The 16724-nt window shown below is 41.4% G+C and overlaps 2 protein-coding genes across 2 annotated transcripts in view; one reads left to right on the top strand and one right to left on the bottom strand.

Annotated features, from left to right (window-relative positions):
- The first annotated feature begins 1875 nt into the window (after positions 1–1875).
- insm2 (insulinoma-associated 2) lies at positions 1876–5124 on the top strand. Its single transcript, XM_020621972.1, has one exon. It carries the CDS (start codon positions 1931–1933, stop codon positions 3935–3937), a length of 2007 nt encoding a protein of 668 aa, XP_020477628.1. The 5' UTR covers positions 1876–1930; the 3' UTR covers positions 3938–5124.
- A 2972-nt stretch (positions 5125–8096) lies between these two features.
- Positions 8097–16724, bottom strand: part of ralgapa1 (Ral GTPase activating protein catalytic subunit alpha 1) — a 77144-nt gene continuing 68516 nt past the window's right edge. Inside the window, exons 46-47 of the mRNA XM_020621976.1 lie at positions 13095–13219; positions 8097–8375 (exon numbers count right to left, since the gene is read on the bottom strand). Coding sequence (XP_020477632.1) covers positions 8230–8375; positions 13095–13219 — 271 coding nt within the window. The 3' untranslated portion in view covers positions 8097–8229. The remainder of the gene's footprint in view (positions 8376–13094; positions 13220–16724) is intronic.

The following is a 16724-nucleotide window of genomic DNA, read 5'->3' as shown; positions in this document are numbered from 1 at the left end:
TTAAACTGCTGGAACTTTGCACTGCACAGCACAAGTCAGCAATTTATTGGGAAATGAATCTGACAAAATAAAAGGTGAGTGAACTGTGACTTCCAGAAACCAAACAATGTGAACTAAAAACATACCTAAAATAATGTACACATAAAAAGATTGTAGTATAACGTGCAACTTGGATACTGATTATTTCTATTTGCTTCCCATCTATTAGGACGATGGATACACATCTGATCTTCCTCATTTCAGCAGTACAATAATTTTCACCACCAATGTAGAAGACAATTTCTTGGAATAAATAGATATTGTGTCACTAGGTTGATGCCACTAAATATTTCTGTTTGCATGAAGAGTGTCATTAATGTGGTAATGATGGCATCATGGCATTAGAAGCCCAGCTTCTCGGAGGCAAGAATAATGAATGAAACAGTACATTAAAATCAAATTAATTGTAATTAAAACAAAATTACTCTAAGTCCAAATTTAGCTGTCCAAAAGATTGACTCTGTAAAACAAATTTATGAGATTATTTTGCTTTAAGATCACAATTATGAGGTGAAAACTATAAAATAAAACATTTTGAATGACTTTGTCTTGTGTTGAAAATGGGCTTTCATACAATAAAATGGGGGCAGACTGATTCCAATAAGGTAACGTTTACAGTTTCAGTCAGTGGGGTCACTAAGGGTTAAATGGAGTAAAGGTTTTCAGTCATAGGGGAAACATCCCAAGTTAAGGGCCAGGAAGCTTGATGCTTAATTAGTTTTTACAGTGAACCTGTTCTCCACTCAGCCCATGTCTGATCCCAGGCGGCCCTCGTCAAGTCCTGCTCACACTCATCCGCCTTCACTGATTTCCAGTGAGCGACGCCGGTGGACCTGAGCCCACTGGACGAGCTGTAGAGCGCCTGGCCCGCAGCTTCTACTGGGGGAGTACGGGTGGAATTGGTTTATACACACGCGCGCGCGCGCACCCCTTCACTCTTTCACTGCACTGCCCTTCTGTTCTGCTGGAGAGATAACACACGCACGAGCACATACAACATGTACATGTACATGCACGCGCAACCACACACTCAAAGGGAAAAGCCATGTCCTCGGTTTTCCCACCGCCGACAACAAAGACAATCAGACACAAACGGTCATTAGTAATCTAGTAATCTTAAAGAAGATCAAATCTGTAGCTGTGTGAGTCCCAATGGTGGCTAGAGCTAATTACACTAAACCAAACACACACACACATTGAATCAGATTTTCTAATTGAAAAAATTCAATTTGCATATTCAGAGAAGGCCCATCAGCCTGTGGAAGGAGGCTAAGAGGAGTTAAATTCTAAGAGGAGTTAAATTCTAAGAGGAGTTAACGAATTCAACCAGAAAACTCTGACCGGAGTCCACATTTAAAAGTGAACCCTCATTTCATCTTGTATTTTTATTGTAGTTATTTTTATCCACATTTAAAAGTGAACCCTCATTTCATCTTGTATTTTTATTGTAGTTATTTTTATCCACATTTAAAAGTGAACCCTCATTTCATCTTGTATTTTTATTGTAGTTATTTTTATCCACATTTAAAAGTGAACCCTCATTTCATCTTGTATTTTTATTGTAGTTATTTTTATAGAACAACGTTTCATTTTGAAACTCACACTGAACCAAACCTTCGCGGACTCCGTTTGATTTCAAGAACTAATCGCCCTAAACAAGTGGCTACTAAGCCCAGGCAAAAAATATGTATAGTGTGAGCGCGCGCGTGCGTAAAAGAAGGCGAGGTGGCTAAAATCCAACACGCGCACTGTGCTGTCTCGGTGTTGCGCTTGCTTCCCATCACACTTGCGCGCGCCTCTCTCTCTCAGAGCTCTCCTTGAAAGTGGGCTCGAGACAAGAGTTGTTGTTCTTTCAGCCTCGTGGAGCCACGCTCCGAGCATCATCACCGCCATGCCGCGAGGATTCCTGGTGAAGAGAAGCCGGCGATGCCCGGCGTCATACCGGTCACGAAGTGCCAGTAACAACAGACCTGTTACAGGTCAGCGTTACAGCGTTACACATGACGCTCACAGGAACAAGAGCGGCGGCCATGAAGCGACAGAACCGGGGGCGGCGAATGAGAAAGAGGTGTCCAGTGCCTTTCCGTTTGAACAGTCAGTCAGACAATCCCCGGTGTCCCGCGCAGACTCCGCCGGTGTCAGAGAGGCGTGGAGCCCGCACGTGGAGTCCGCGCTGGAAGCGGAAGCGGACCGGCGCGCACAGTTACCAGAAACTGAGGAGCGGGTGAGCGAAGTGGACGTTTTGACTCCCGATGGTGATTACTCCTGCTTTATTCCACCTCCTCCACCTCCACGCGACTTGACATTAACAGAGGCTTGCAGCCCCGTTAAACCGGTCGGCACCAGAGTACCTGAGCAGCAGGAAGACAGAGAGAAGCAACCGCTGTTCCCAAGCAGGTGCCCAGCATCATCTCCGCTCCCGGAGTTACCTGAACTGCCGTTCCTGGTGACCACCACGCCGGCCTCAGTGTCAGCTTCCATCGAGAGGCTCCTCGCCAACAGCACCCACCACCACGCGCAGTCCTACGGGCACAATGACAAATATGACCCGAGTATGACTAGTATGCACTTGTTCCCTCCACTGACACCGATGAACCAGGAGCAGCATCACGCAGCGCGAAAAAGCTTATTTCTTGAACCGGATCAGCGCATGAACAGTAACAAGCACTACAAACCATCAGCGGGAAACACCTTAAAGAAACCCAAAGTGAACCGGAAACTTAACTTCGAGGACGAGGTCACGACCTCGCCGGTTTTGGGTCTGCGGATCAAGAAAGAGAGTCCCGAGCTGAGAAGACAGCGGGAGAAGTCATGTGCACCTACTGGGAACCAGCCGCTGGGGGAGTTCATTTGCCAACTTTGTAAGGAGGAGTACCCCGATCCTTTCTCCCTCGCACAGCACAAGTGCTCCCGCATAGTGCGCGTGGAGTACCGGTGTCCCGAGTGCGACAAAGTCTTCAGCTGTCCCGCGAACTTGGCCTCTCATCGCCGTTGGCACAAACCGCGTCCAGTAAACAACCAAAGAGGAGAGACAAACAAGAGTCAGGCGTTAAAAGAGGCAGGAGGGCTCGTTCAGCACGAGAGACAGCCAATGGAGATGGAGGGCAAAGAGAACGAGCTCCTGCGCGTCAACTCCAAGCAGCACCACGGAGCGCTGGACAGCTCCCACATCAGGCGCGAGCCGTCCGCACTGATGCTCCACGGTCCGTCCCAGGACAGCCCAGACAGCGACAGCCTCGCGCCTCCTCACTATAACCCTCATTACCGGAACCCAGCGGAGAGCTGTCTGGACCTGCAGCAACAGGTGAGAGCTGCGGACAGCCCGCTGTCAAAGCTTCTTCTAGTAAACAGTAACCCAGACGAGCGCGCCGACCTGCCGCAGCAGCAACCACCCCCATCTCTTCCGCATCCACCTTTGTCGTTCCTCCAGTCCCTCCCGGAGGAGGAAGTGTACGAGTGCCGGCACTGCGGGAAGCAATTCCGGCGACAGGCTTACCTGAAGAAACACCTGGCCGCGCACGAGATGCCAGCACGAGCGTCTCCGCCCCCATCATCTTATGGCCAGGCGCGCGAGACCAGTGGCGGTCAGAGCCAGGTGTTTCTATGTCACCTGTGCGGTGCACGCTTCCCGTCGATCGAAATCAGGGACAAGCACCGTCTATGGCACGCGATGAGGGACGAGTTACTGGCTGGAACTCTGGGTGCGGGACTCAGACCAGACATGTATCAGGCGCACAGAGAAGAGAACGGAACCGGGGAATGCGACCAGCAGATCTTCACCTGCAAGCACTGCCCGTCCACATTCTTCAGCTCCCCGGGGCTCACGAGACACATCAACAAGACTCATCCCACCGAGAACCGCCAGCTGATGCTGCTGCAGATGACGGTGCGACCGTAACAGGCGTCCCAGACACGGACACAGGAGCCATCAGATTATATGAAGAAATGACAAGTGACTATCAGTCGGGGAAACTATGAACTGCTAACTAGTAGCCTGGCTGTTTTCATTCACACTGCAGAATAAGTTCTGTTGTAAATTTGGACTGAAGCCTGTTCATGTCAGCTGTGGTCAGAAAGCAAGAAGTTTACACTATGTGTTACAACTATGTGTTACAACTATGTGTTACAAGGCTACGGCTGAGTCACTGTATTGACATACGGACTCTTGAATGAAGCAGACGTTGTCCCCGGAAGTGAAAGCGACATGATTCTCTCTCTCTCACACAAAGTGAACAAACCAGAACTGTCCATGGTACTGAAAGCTAAAACACTGAGCGTCTCCACTCACTCCAACGTCTCTAAACCAGGTTTCTGTTCCACCATGAGTGAAGCTATGATTCTCTTCTAACAGAAACGGGACTTGTTTTTATTCATTGAACAGGTAACAGACCTAAGATATCCCAGAAACGATCTAACAATAGGATTATTATAGACACTTTAAACTGGAAGCAAAGTGACCCTTACTCAGACGTTGTTTTTGTTGAAACATATATAAATTTGTACTTACAATGCATAGTTATACAATTGCTTGATATTTCTGTTCTCATATAGAGAATATATATTGTAATGTATATCACATCTTCTCTTAAAACATCCATGCTGTAAATGACTTGATATTGAAACCCAGTAACTCACCTGTGACAGTAAAACCTAAGAGAATGAAGCTGGACAGAAAGGAACATTTTTGATTATTAATTTTACATTTACTGAAGCAAAGAATGAGAATTGTCTTTAAATATGGTCAACATTTAAACTCATAATGATCCTATTTTTGTGGTAATCCATTGGCACTGATGTGGGTTACAGCACTGATTCATGTTTTATCTGAGGCAGACCAGACCGATAACCACGTTTAGGAAGTGACCTTCTTTAACTTGAACGCTGGAGACAGAACCCACGTCATAGCTCTGTTTAAAAGACAGTCATGTACAGTGAACAATATATAAAACAAGAAGAAAACAGTAAAATGCCTTTTATAGTAAATGTACTAGTTAACTTAGCTATAAAATATTTTCATACAGAAATGGAACATTTAATGTTAGTACCATGAGTAAAGTGTCTTTTGTCTTTATTGGTTATAAATCAGTTGAAATACGTACTAAATGCCTTCATGATGCTAAAAATGTCATTCTGGTTCTCTGACGCCTATACAGTACTATTTTGATATGTTTAAAGTTGAATGTGAAAGTCATTCTAAATTACTGTCACTAAATGGTAATAAAGTATGATCAGTTATCAGTCCTGCATTGTTACATTAATACCGTTTTAACGCTGAAGCACACACATGCAAACACACATCCAGTGTATGAAATCGGTTCAGGATGGATACGAAGCATTGTCAGAGTCCAGCACTGCACATCCACTCTGTGTCTGAAACAGGTTCACAAAACCACAAGATTTGACAGTAACATAGTTTGAGGAGTGCATGTGTGTGTGTGTGTGTGTGTGTGTTGTGGAATAAATGTAACGTGGTCAGCACATGCTACTAGTACTGAACTGATGTCATGCAGTATGTACAGTCAGTAGTTAGATCAGCAACTGGACAACACTGAACCCGTCTCCATCCACACAGGCACAGAAGTTGCACATTTTTATTCAAGCTGGATTATTGGTAACATATGCTGATGCTATGGCTGATTTTGTCCCCCCCCCCAAAAAAAAAAAAAAAAAAAAAAAGTCCATCTAACAACCCCCCAGGCAAAGAGCCCCTCAGGGTAGCTGTGTGTAGCCACTGGTATTTTAATCCCAAGAATATGAAGGAGTGTAAAAACGGCACTGGCCTGTCCTTTAGGTTCTGGGACAAAGTTTGGGCTGTTGCTATGTGAACACGTTCAGGTTTTCAAAGGATGTAATCAAACAAACTGTGACAGCTCAACTGAATGGCAGGTGTGCTGTAGTCTGTATAGAGCATGTTCAGATCAGCCCAGAATGCAGTGGGGCGAGTAGACCACATGTCAACCAACCAATGATGCTTCAACCTCAGCAATAATAATAATAATACATGTAACAGCAATTATTTAAAGGGTTAACTCAAACCTCAGCTGACTTCAAAGATCAATACACTAACATGAAGTTGACCTACTTTTACAGTGGCACATCCCAACTCTATGGAGGGGTAAAAAAATAAATTCACATTCCCTTTCTCGTTTACAGTGACTCAAAAGAACAAACAAACAAACAAACAAAAACCCAGCTGTGAATACAATTACAGCATTTCAAGCAGTGAAGTATAATGACAACCTGTTTTATACACATGTTTCTTTAGGCCATGAAAAAAAAGGGCAAACAATCCAACATATAAGATGAGAGAATACTAGAGACATGACATTTAGAAAGGGGAACCTTGAAGTTCTTGAACAAATGAGTCTAGTGTGACTCCTCGTCAGTTTGATCTGAGCTGAGCTGAACTAATGGAGTGCTGAATATTAAACACGTGTACACCACAGTGCTAAAGTTTCATTTTCTGCATTGTGATTAGGCTACATGCCGACTCCCTCCATCCAGAATTAGAACAGGGGACAAGTCTAAATAAGGAATGACATAACATTAAACAAAAGACATTCACATCTATGTGGGGACAGGTCAACATCTCTCCTTTCTCTTCCTCTTTGGCCTTGGAGCTCCATCTCTTTTGTACGCTTTGTTTTTCCTCCTTCCGTCTCCACTAAGGTGGTGAAAATGAATCACTGGCAACAGCGCCATATTTTAATTTGCCTCAAAAGACACTGGGCCTCCTTCAGCTAAATGTCAAACAATGAAATATGTGGAAAACCTGAACTTCTCCAGTTGGGCTGTGGTGCCAAGGCTGTGGTATATCAACAGCAAGAAGTATTTGAGCAAAAAAGAAATATTTCAATTCCTTAAGAAAAAAATGTATATTGGTTGTGAATAAAGAAGCAGCAAAGCATAAAATCCTGTAGTGTCAACCAGTTTTTAACAGATATGTGGTCTGAGGACCATGGTTTAGTTTTGGCAGCTAGTCTCACAGAACAGTATATACACAGGAAGCCTCCTCTCACTGTACACATTCTTATAGTTACTCACTTATCTACTATATATATATATATTTATACAGATACATATATTGATACACAGACAAAGGAACACTGACACAAAAGCTGTTCTATTGCATCAGATGACAGAAGGACTAAAATACAGCAACATTTTACAGTCTTAAAAAATGAATGAATAATAAAAAAAAGAAAACAGGCACAATAAACATCAGTGCTTGTCCACAGTTTATAGAATGAGCAAAACAAAAACTTTATGTAACAAGTGCTTTGATCACTTTGTCTTACTTTACAGAACGTTTCTCTCCTTTACCTCTGAATACAACACTGCTCAGAACGAGTCCTATCAGTTCAACAAGGAGATTTTCTTTTGAATTGAAACTGAAAACATTTGAGGCTTGAGAGCATCTATTTACATTTTGCAAGGACCCCTGCTTTTAACGTTACTGGTCTAATGCTGCAGTGAGAATAAAAACACTTTCATCATGCATTCTCCATGCAAAACCTCAACACTTTCTTCTTATCAAAACTCAAGTTGCTAACTATACACACAGCCTGACGATAGTACAAATATACAGATCCCCCATAAACAAAATGCCACCACACACAGAGACTGAGGAGACTGTGTTCTCCAAAACCATTTACAGAGAGGGTATAATGGCATAGATTACTATGAACTAACACTGCACTTTATTGGCTGTGCTTATTCGGCTTTTCCTACTGTGGCCAAGGTCAGCATGCTGCAGCAGTTCTACTGGTTTCTATCTCATTCTGTGAGTAAAGCTAGGGATAAGTAGAGCAATTTCAAAATAAAGTTACAGTATAGAATACTCCACAGAATACTACTATGTGTGTTTTGAGAATACAACTGTGCAATAAAGCAACCTGTACATGACAGGCCAGTGTCTGAACAAAACAGCAGCACGCTGGAGAACATGGGGCAAGTCAAAGCCAATGGACACCTCCACTGGTCTCATCCATTTCTGAGAACCACAGTTTATCTCTGTGAAATTCTCAGTAACAATTAATTTTAATATGGATTGTGCCTTTTTTTTAACCTTTATGTATAATTCCACACCACATTTCTTCTGGAGAAACCTTCCTCATGGACTAAGCCGTGTCTGACTGGCTCATGTGCTATGAAGCATCAGTTCTGACTGGTCCATGTAACCTAGACGGCTTAAGTCTTATTGGCCGATCCAGAGGAACGTCGCAGCTTCATGGACATGCGGCTCTTGCTAGTCCGGGGAGACATGGGGGACGCCGAGTCGCTCCCGGCCTCCCCAAGAGCTGGACTTTCTCCCCGAAGAATGTCAAGGCACGAGCCTGAGGAGGAGCAGAGTGAGGTGAGGGGGCAAGTGAAGAGGGTGGATGGATGGAGGAGGGAGTGATAAAGGAGAGGAGGTAAGTCAGAGAAGAGGATGAAGGGATGACAAGAAAATTACATCACGCCCCATGGTGTTCTACTGAGCCAAAGAGTCCTATGGTGACAAAGACAGGACAACAGACAACACAGAACCTTTCTGTACTCATTTTGATTCTACATTGGGTTTTTTTTCTTTTCCAAAAAAAATAACCACTAGGCAAGTTTAAATACCATACACTAGGTTTTTGCTTAACTTTGTAATAAGAGAAATACAACATCACTAAACTTTTACTGCCCCCTTTTCCTCTGGGTTTGTGTTAATAAAAGCTATATTAATAAACTTGTCTTGACATTGCTAAATATAGATGGGTGACAAATGAAAGGAGTTGGGCCTAAAGATAATATTAAAATACAAAAGGCAGGAGACCTTTCTTTAAAGCATATAATTCATGGAGGACCTTCTGTTTGAGGCCTTTCCCCTTCACCTTGAGCAGGTTAAAACGGTCTAGTGGTTTAGGAACAATCAGATACATAGCACTGTGCTCCTCTGGAGAAAGGAGGAGAAAGGCAAGGCAAGGAAAGGACAGGACAAGGGAAGGGAGAAAAGGAAAAGAATGGAAAGAAAATAAGAAAATGGGGGAGAAGGTGGCCAGTATCAAAAAGAAAATGGAAGCAAGGAAATAATTAAAATGCCAGAAACAAGGCGAAATAAAAATACCAAGAAAGAGAGGGAAGGAAAATCAACAGGAAAGAGAGAAAAAGGAGGAGGCAGGACATTCAGGAAGGACGAAGGACGGTCAGAAAAAAAAAAAACAACAGAAAAATGAATAAAAAAAATACAAGAAGAAGTGGCCACAAACACAAAAAGCAACTACCCAATAGATTCAACACACAGAATGGAAAACAAGACTCATACATAGTGACGACTCATCATGGCATAAATACATTTATGCTTAACATTGCTTATCCCAGACACTATTATTTTAAATGTAAAAACTAATAACTAAAAACATGTGTAGACATGTGTTCTTACCCATTCTTAAGACTTTGTGTGCGTGTGTTTCTTACCCATTCTTAAGACTTTGTGTGTGCGTGTGTGCGTGCATTCAGTGTTACATCATTACAACCAGAAAGAGAGGAGCATCCAAAAGGTTAGAGGAAGGTTTCACCAGGTCAGTGTGACATTGCAGGTTAACAAAACAGCCAAAGTATTATTTGAGTGAACAGACAAAAGAGGAGACATCTCACACTGTCATAATAAGGACTTCTCACTTTCATCATGCCACTAGGTGCGGTTTGGTATGAGGCAGATATTAAAGAAACCATAGTCACTTTAACCAGGAAACCCAGCAGAATCGTCTGTAGTTGGTCTTTCAGCTCACTGGGCCTCATTCATTCTTAAGAACGATGATTCTGGCATTCACCAGTGCTTTGTTATTTTGAATTTGTTCCTAGGTAAGAACAGAGTCTACACATACTCAGGAGCACATCTGGTGCTGGAAACTAGTTCGTTTTCTTCACTTCTACAGTTGCATGAAATTCTAAGCTTTCAACTACAATAACTTTTGTCATTATTGATATATCTTTAATATTTTTCCCATTATTTTACAAAACATTATGGCCTTTCAAAACAAACACTACACTAAAAATTACAATAAGTAATTCATTGCCTGTATTTAAATCAATGTTTTAAATATTAACTTAACTTTTACAGTGTGATTATTTGTAGCTTAGAACTAGGAATCATCACTTAAAAACCAAACAGGTTTAAGTGGATATATACATTTCTAATTTCTGTAAATTTCTTTAAGTGCCTCGAGTATTTCGGCCAGTGTGTAAGTGTTTGGCTGTCCATCAGACTCTCGGCAGTTGAAGGGACCTGGGTGCAACTCATGGAAGTTCGCTCAGCTGACGACACACCCGAGAGAGCCGTGTATGGCCCCGATGTGCTGGTACAGCTCAGAAAACTGTGGGCCAGCCTGTCCTCCTCCACTGGTCAGCTTCTCTCTTCTGTGTTTGTTTTGATGCCGCAGATTTGAGATCAAACTATCTATTTACTTCATCAGTTGTGGGCCCTTCTCCTAATACAGTGAGTAGGTAAGAGCCCCCCATGCATCATCTTTGTTTTATTTTATATCCACCATTTAACACTACTACAAATGGCAGCTCATTCGTTCTTTTGTGGGCATTAGCGGGATGTTAACCATTGCTAAATAGGAACGACTGCCACGTGCTTTCAACATGCAATTTATCAATATAAGAACACAGGTGTGAACAATTCTGTGGTTTAAGAACACGTTCATGAATCAGTTGTAGACTTTTCTTAAGATCTTTCTCAAGAACAACATATGAAGAAATGTAAGAAAACGCTTAGGAAGATGTTGGTGAGTGAGACCCATTGTTTTGGTTTTTTGGTTCAATCTTACAGCTCTCATACGTGTTGTTTTCTGTGGTGACAAGAAGCTGTTTGCAAACAGCTATAGAAACACAATGTTCATTACCACTAGCTCTGGCACTGAATACAGACACGGTTAGGGACTAGCTGGTCAACATGGCAGCGCATTTAGCCACATGGGAATCGTCACACTTTGAAAAGGATTTGCATGTTGAAATTTGGCACGTGTTTTACGCCGGATGCCCTTCCTGACACAACCCTGAATGGAACGCAGGCTACAGAGGCGAGAGTGCTGGATCCTAGCCACTAGTCCATCAGGGACCCCACCACAACCAGAGCTAAACAAAGAGTGGATATCATACTTATATTCATCATGTGGACACAAAAACAGTTAATGCAGCTTTAAACTAATCATGGCCAAGAGAGACTCAGATCGAACTGTTCTTCTTTTTCTCAGTTGTCAATCGCTTTGTTCGGTACTCACTCTCTAAAAACACTCTGTGTGGGCCAGTTATCTCACGCTAAATGGCCATTAAGAAGACTGACTAAGCCAGGACATATACTGTGTTACCCAAATGGGAGGTGGACACAACTAACATTACAGTTCGTTTCATGATGAAACACGGCTCACTGTTGAACTCAAAGAAATAATAATAATAAAAAAACTCTTAATCTCATTACACACTATGTTAATGAGTCATACCAAACCACATGTACAGATGACATGAAAATGACACTTCCTTTTTAAATAGTAGATGAAGACTATTACCACATGCAGACCTGCTTGAATGGACAACACAGAGGAAGACATTTAGAAATAAACACAACATGTTGAAGGAAGTTAAGGAAAGCAAGGGTTATGCTGAAATGTCAGTAGGAAGTAGGAAGAGCCAATCAGAACAGAATTGTCAATCATGTGACCAGGCTTACCTTTTAACTATACACAAGTGAGACATTACGATCTAAAAGAGGGAGGAACAAAACCATAAAAGAAAGACGATAAGAAAAGAAACATGACACAAACAAGATAAAATGAAAAATCAGGCAAAGCAAATTAAACAGAAATAAACCAATAAATAATTTGGAAAAAATCAATTAACAAAATTGGTGAAATTAAAAGAAAAACAGAAAGAGAGAAGAAAGATTGATCATTTTACTGATATGGGGGGAGGGTGGAAGATGTGTAATTTGAGCAGGGTTTATTTCAGAACACAGGATTATTATACAGTACTATCCAGATTTAGTTAAAACACAGAACTTTAGACATGGTACACATTAGGACTAATAGAAGTACTGTAATGTGAAGCCACAAGAAGCCCTAATATATGTTTGGCCCTGTGTTCTGAAATGACATTTGGGGCTGATCAACACACAGTACTGACAATCCAATACACAGCAATGGCATTTATTTAAATGAACATTTGGAAAAAACATAAATGTATCAGGCTGTACTAATGTTATTCAGCCTCAAAGGAGGTTGATTATCGTTGTAAAATTATTATTTTTGACAACAGCTGGTGTGATGAGGAGCTACTGCACATACATACATAAACAAATATATATTTAGACAAACACAATCTCTGCTTAACAAGTAAAGAAAACCTCAGTTTTACGACTGCTTACATTAAATGACTGATATATATACAGGCACACAGCTGTGTATATGTAACCTCCTTATGAAAAACAAATGTGTAGCTTAGTTATGAAATCAAATTACTGTAAATAACTGTCATGTTAAATAATTCGATTAAGAGTAAGTCAAAGGACTGTATTTTTTAAATTATACTTAACTAGACACATTATAGACAAAACAGATCAGTATCCTACTAATAAATGAAGGATGGATACATGAGAGTCATAGATCTGACTACAACACCCATGTGCATGCCTGCCATCTTGACAGCTGATCAGATGTCAGCTAATTCCTCAGAGTTGCTTTGGATAGAGAACAGAATTCCTCAGACACAGAGCTCTGAATCTGACTGAGCTGCTGCTGTGTGTGGTTTCTCTGTAGTTGAAATGATGCTGGAGAGTAAGTGCTTTAAAATCTAGCAGGCTTATTTTTCCTCATATACTTCAAAAAGAAGGGCAATCAGCATAGTTAAGTGTCACTTAATTTACCTTTGCACTTTAAATTAAACTATTGTGGAGTACTTATCTATGCAAGTAAATCAACAACAAGCAGTTTCACCATGTTGCAGTGGCACCATTTCTCTGGTCTATCTGCTGGTGTGGTGTTTGTCTGCTTACTGGATGTGCCACAGAGTGAAAGGTCAGGTCTTACCTGTGTCAGAGGGCAGATGTGTGCAGGGAGCAGGACTGTAGACTCGAGCTGCATAATCCTCAAACGTGGTTGGCTCCTGGTGGTGCTGCATGATGTTTTCTAGGTATCTGGCTCGCTCCTCATAGCTGGGGTCAAAGGTCAAGGTCAAAGAGCAAGAGAGACATAATACTAGCAGAACAAAGAAGCAAAAAGATAGAAAACCAGTAGATGTGGTGGCAAACATTTTGACAAAGTATTAACCATCAAGCAATACAATGTGGCCAAAAATATATTCTGAAAAATGGGATTCTCCCCAATCAGCTTCCATCGTTGTTGCAATGGAAATGTCTTGATGAGGAGATAACCAGAAAACAGCAAAACCTGACAAAAAGTAAAAGAGGCACTCGATGATTTTCAACATGAAGGTCAGGTTGATGGTCCTGGTTACTCAACATGTGGAAACAATTGTCTAGTGTCCTCTGTAGATCTTAAAGGAGTTTTGTCAATGTTATCAGGGTTATCTCAGCTTGGGATTGGAAACAACAAGAAAGTCTGAGTTATAAACATTGATCTGGCTGTTGGTTAAGTTGTTTAGGCCTTTACAATTACCCCGTTCTCACACATCCAACATGCTGACAATGAGAACTGTTGGCTTAACATCTGATAAACCTTAACATGCATTGTTACAATATAATCGTCAATCACTTCATCTCTGAGTATTCATAATGTTTGGCTTGGAGTAGGAAGGGGATTTGTTTTCAGACCCTTTAAAGCTACATCTTCTGTCTCTGGTGAGTCCCTCAAATTTATGTAGTTGGAGTAACCCTGTGAAATACTGCAGAGCTAAAGTGTGGCTGACTAGAAAAGATAAAATAAATTGTATATTGTCACACAACTAAACTGAACACAGCAAAAAAAAAAAAAAGAAAAAAGAAACAGCAATAACAAGAACAGAAATAAAAAGAATTAAATGAGTTAACAGCTTTGTTCAAATAAAGAGTTTGCAACACAAACCAGTTAACTATATATACACTGTAATTCAGTATACCTTGCTTCCATGTGAATCCACTGAAAATCCTGTTGCCAAAAAAACAAAAACAAAGCAAACCAAAGCGCTTTTATCATTTGCTATTACAGCCTTTAGTGATGAAGTCAAAGAGAGCAGCACAGGGATTCAGCAGAGCGCAGAGTAAATGGAAACCAGGACTTCAACTGTCCATTTATTAGAGATAACCTCATTGATAGAATGACATTTACCCTCTCTTCCTTAGTCCCACTCATGCATCCAACCATAATGACAGCCATATGCAGCTGTTACAGTCTCACGAAGACACACACACACACACACACACACACACACACACACACACACACACACACAAACAACTCAGTCTCATCATCTCTCAATGATATTACCATTTGCTCATAGAGCTCCAATAACACAGGATTTTCTTTGTGTATTTGTTAAGGATGGTTGTGAAAAAGCACAATGTGTGTATGTAAGTGCACATGTCCCTATTTGAGTGTGTGATGGGATTAGGCCAATGAATCTTCAGAATGAAATCTTTGTGTTTGTACCTCAGTGTGTGTGTGTGTGTGTTATGTGAATGGGTCAGCCATCCGTAATAGTGCCCATGGGTTTTCTATTGGGTTAGAGAGCTGGTCTATGGGCCTCAGAAGGAGAAAGATTCAGGTCTAATGGTAACTGATCCAGTTAGAGACAACGATAATAACAACAATATGGCTTCTTTAAAGTGGAAAGACTGTGCTGGCAGAAAAGATGAGGAAGGAAGAGGCTGGGAGTGGGGGGGTTGGCAAAGCAGAGACAAAGAAACTTGACTAAACTTTCAAGAGATGGTCTAAAAACAGCATTTACTATTTCAAAAACATGTATCAAACCATTGCTTCAATCACACCGAAGAAAACAAGGAAATGAGGGGGAACTCAGCAGAGAGGAAATGATGTGGGGGAAGCAGGGCAGGAGGTTAGCGCTGCAATGAAAGTGAGATGCCAAGGGAGGAGGAGAACTTGTAAAAGTAAAGGGGGAAACAGCAAAAGTGATGAGGAAGAAGAGTGAGAATCCTGCAGCGAGTCACAGTCGAGGTGAGAGGGGAGGAGGATATTTAAGTAACAGCACAATGTGGTGTGCGCGTATCCGTCTCCCGGAGAGAGCTGAGAGAAGAGCAGTAGTCTTGTTGTGTGTCATGCCAGTGTCTCTCACACCAAATCTCAATGTGATTCCACTATTTGCCTTACTGCTCCCCTGCATCACACCTCCCCCTATGGTGTGTGTGTGTGTGTGTTTATACGTGTGTGATGGCAAGAGGTATGTGGACATAATGCAATTAGGAACAAGAAGTGTTCTATACTGCTGCAAACAACATATACTTGTATCATGTTTTAATTATGTGTGGCTGCATGAAGCAGAGAGAAAGAACACACAGCATCTGCTGGTTTTTTCAAAATCCACTGACATAAAAGGCCACAGTTTGATAATTTCTGAGGAGATGAAAAGGTCTGAAGGACACGTAGGAAAGAAAGAAGTCCACAGAGGAAGGAAAACTATGAGAGAGAACAAGGAGAAACACACACACAGACATGGTACCCCTGCTGAGATAAATGACAGGAACATCACTTTACTTTTCGACACTCATTGTGAGTGTGCCTTGCTTTATCTCTCCCCTGTTCGTCTTCTCAGCATGGCTTTCTGCCCATGGCCTTATGTCACTGTGTCACCAACACCAGATCCCCACCAACGACAGGCAGTAGGGATGGATGCAGTTTCATTTAAAACTTCAGCACTATCAACCTCAGACTTATGGTCTTAAAAAGGTTCTGCACATACACACGTTTTCATTAACCGCTGCTAATCGGACCTCTAGACAGGTTGCAGCTGGGTGGACAAATAATGCAAAACACTTAATGCATGTTTCTCTCCACTGCTGTTATATCTTTGATTTGCATGCTTCAAGTGTGTTGTGATTTTATTTATTTACTTATTTTTTTGCCAAGTCTCTTTCCACTGTACTTTGTCACCTTGGCCAAATAACTTATTTTGACATTTCTGCTCAGTTTTTATGCACAAATTTAAAATGCATTAAAAACAGGTGGCCTGAAAGACACTTTATGGTAATTATGTTAATCACACTGCCCTAGCAGGAAAAATGGAACAGGATTAGATTATCATTCTGTCATATCCAACAGAGGAAGAGTTGTACTATGGTGGTTTGAAGCATTGCATTTTGGGATAAATAGTAGAAAGTAGTGTACATTTTAATAGGGGATTAAGCTGCTCCTTCTATCCACCTATGTTTCTCTATATTGTAAACAGATTGCTGAGGCTGCTGGTAAAAACAAATTGCATCACTGTTTTGCATGAGGAGATTTTACAAAGAAACGCTAGCTCACGGTGCATTTTCAAAAAGAAATGAACCTTTTCGTAATCTAAATTTTATTTATGAATAATGTCACTTCTACATCTTTTATACTTTTTTTCATTGTTTAAGTTTTGCATTTAATGGTTAGTACACATTTTATTTCATTTATTTTACAATTTCCTTCTTGCCCTTGGAAACAGTAGCTGACTTTTAGTGGCTGGCTATTCTACAACATACGGTCACATCACATTTAATAGTTATTTACCGGCATTCC

This window comes from Monopterus albus, unplaced genomic scaffold, assembly GCF_001952655.1.
Source record: "Monopterus albus unplaced genomic scaffold, M_albus_1.0 scaffold270.1, whole genome shotgun sequence".
Lineage (NCBI taxonomy): Eukaryota > Metazoa > Chordata > Actinopteri > Synbranchiformes > Synbranchidae > Monopterus > Monopterus albus.
Note: the sequence above shows the minus strand (reverse complement) of the source record. Positions and strands in the feature narration are given on the sequence as shown.

Coding starts and splice junctions, on each gene's coding strand:
- insm2 (XM_020621972.1), top strand. CDS start 1,931: ATGCCGCGAGGATTCCTGGTGAAGAGAAGCCGGCGATGCCCGGCGTCA.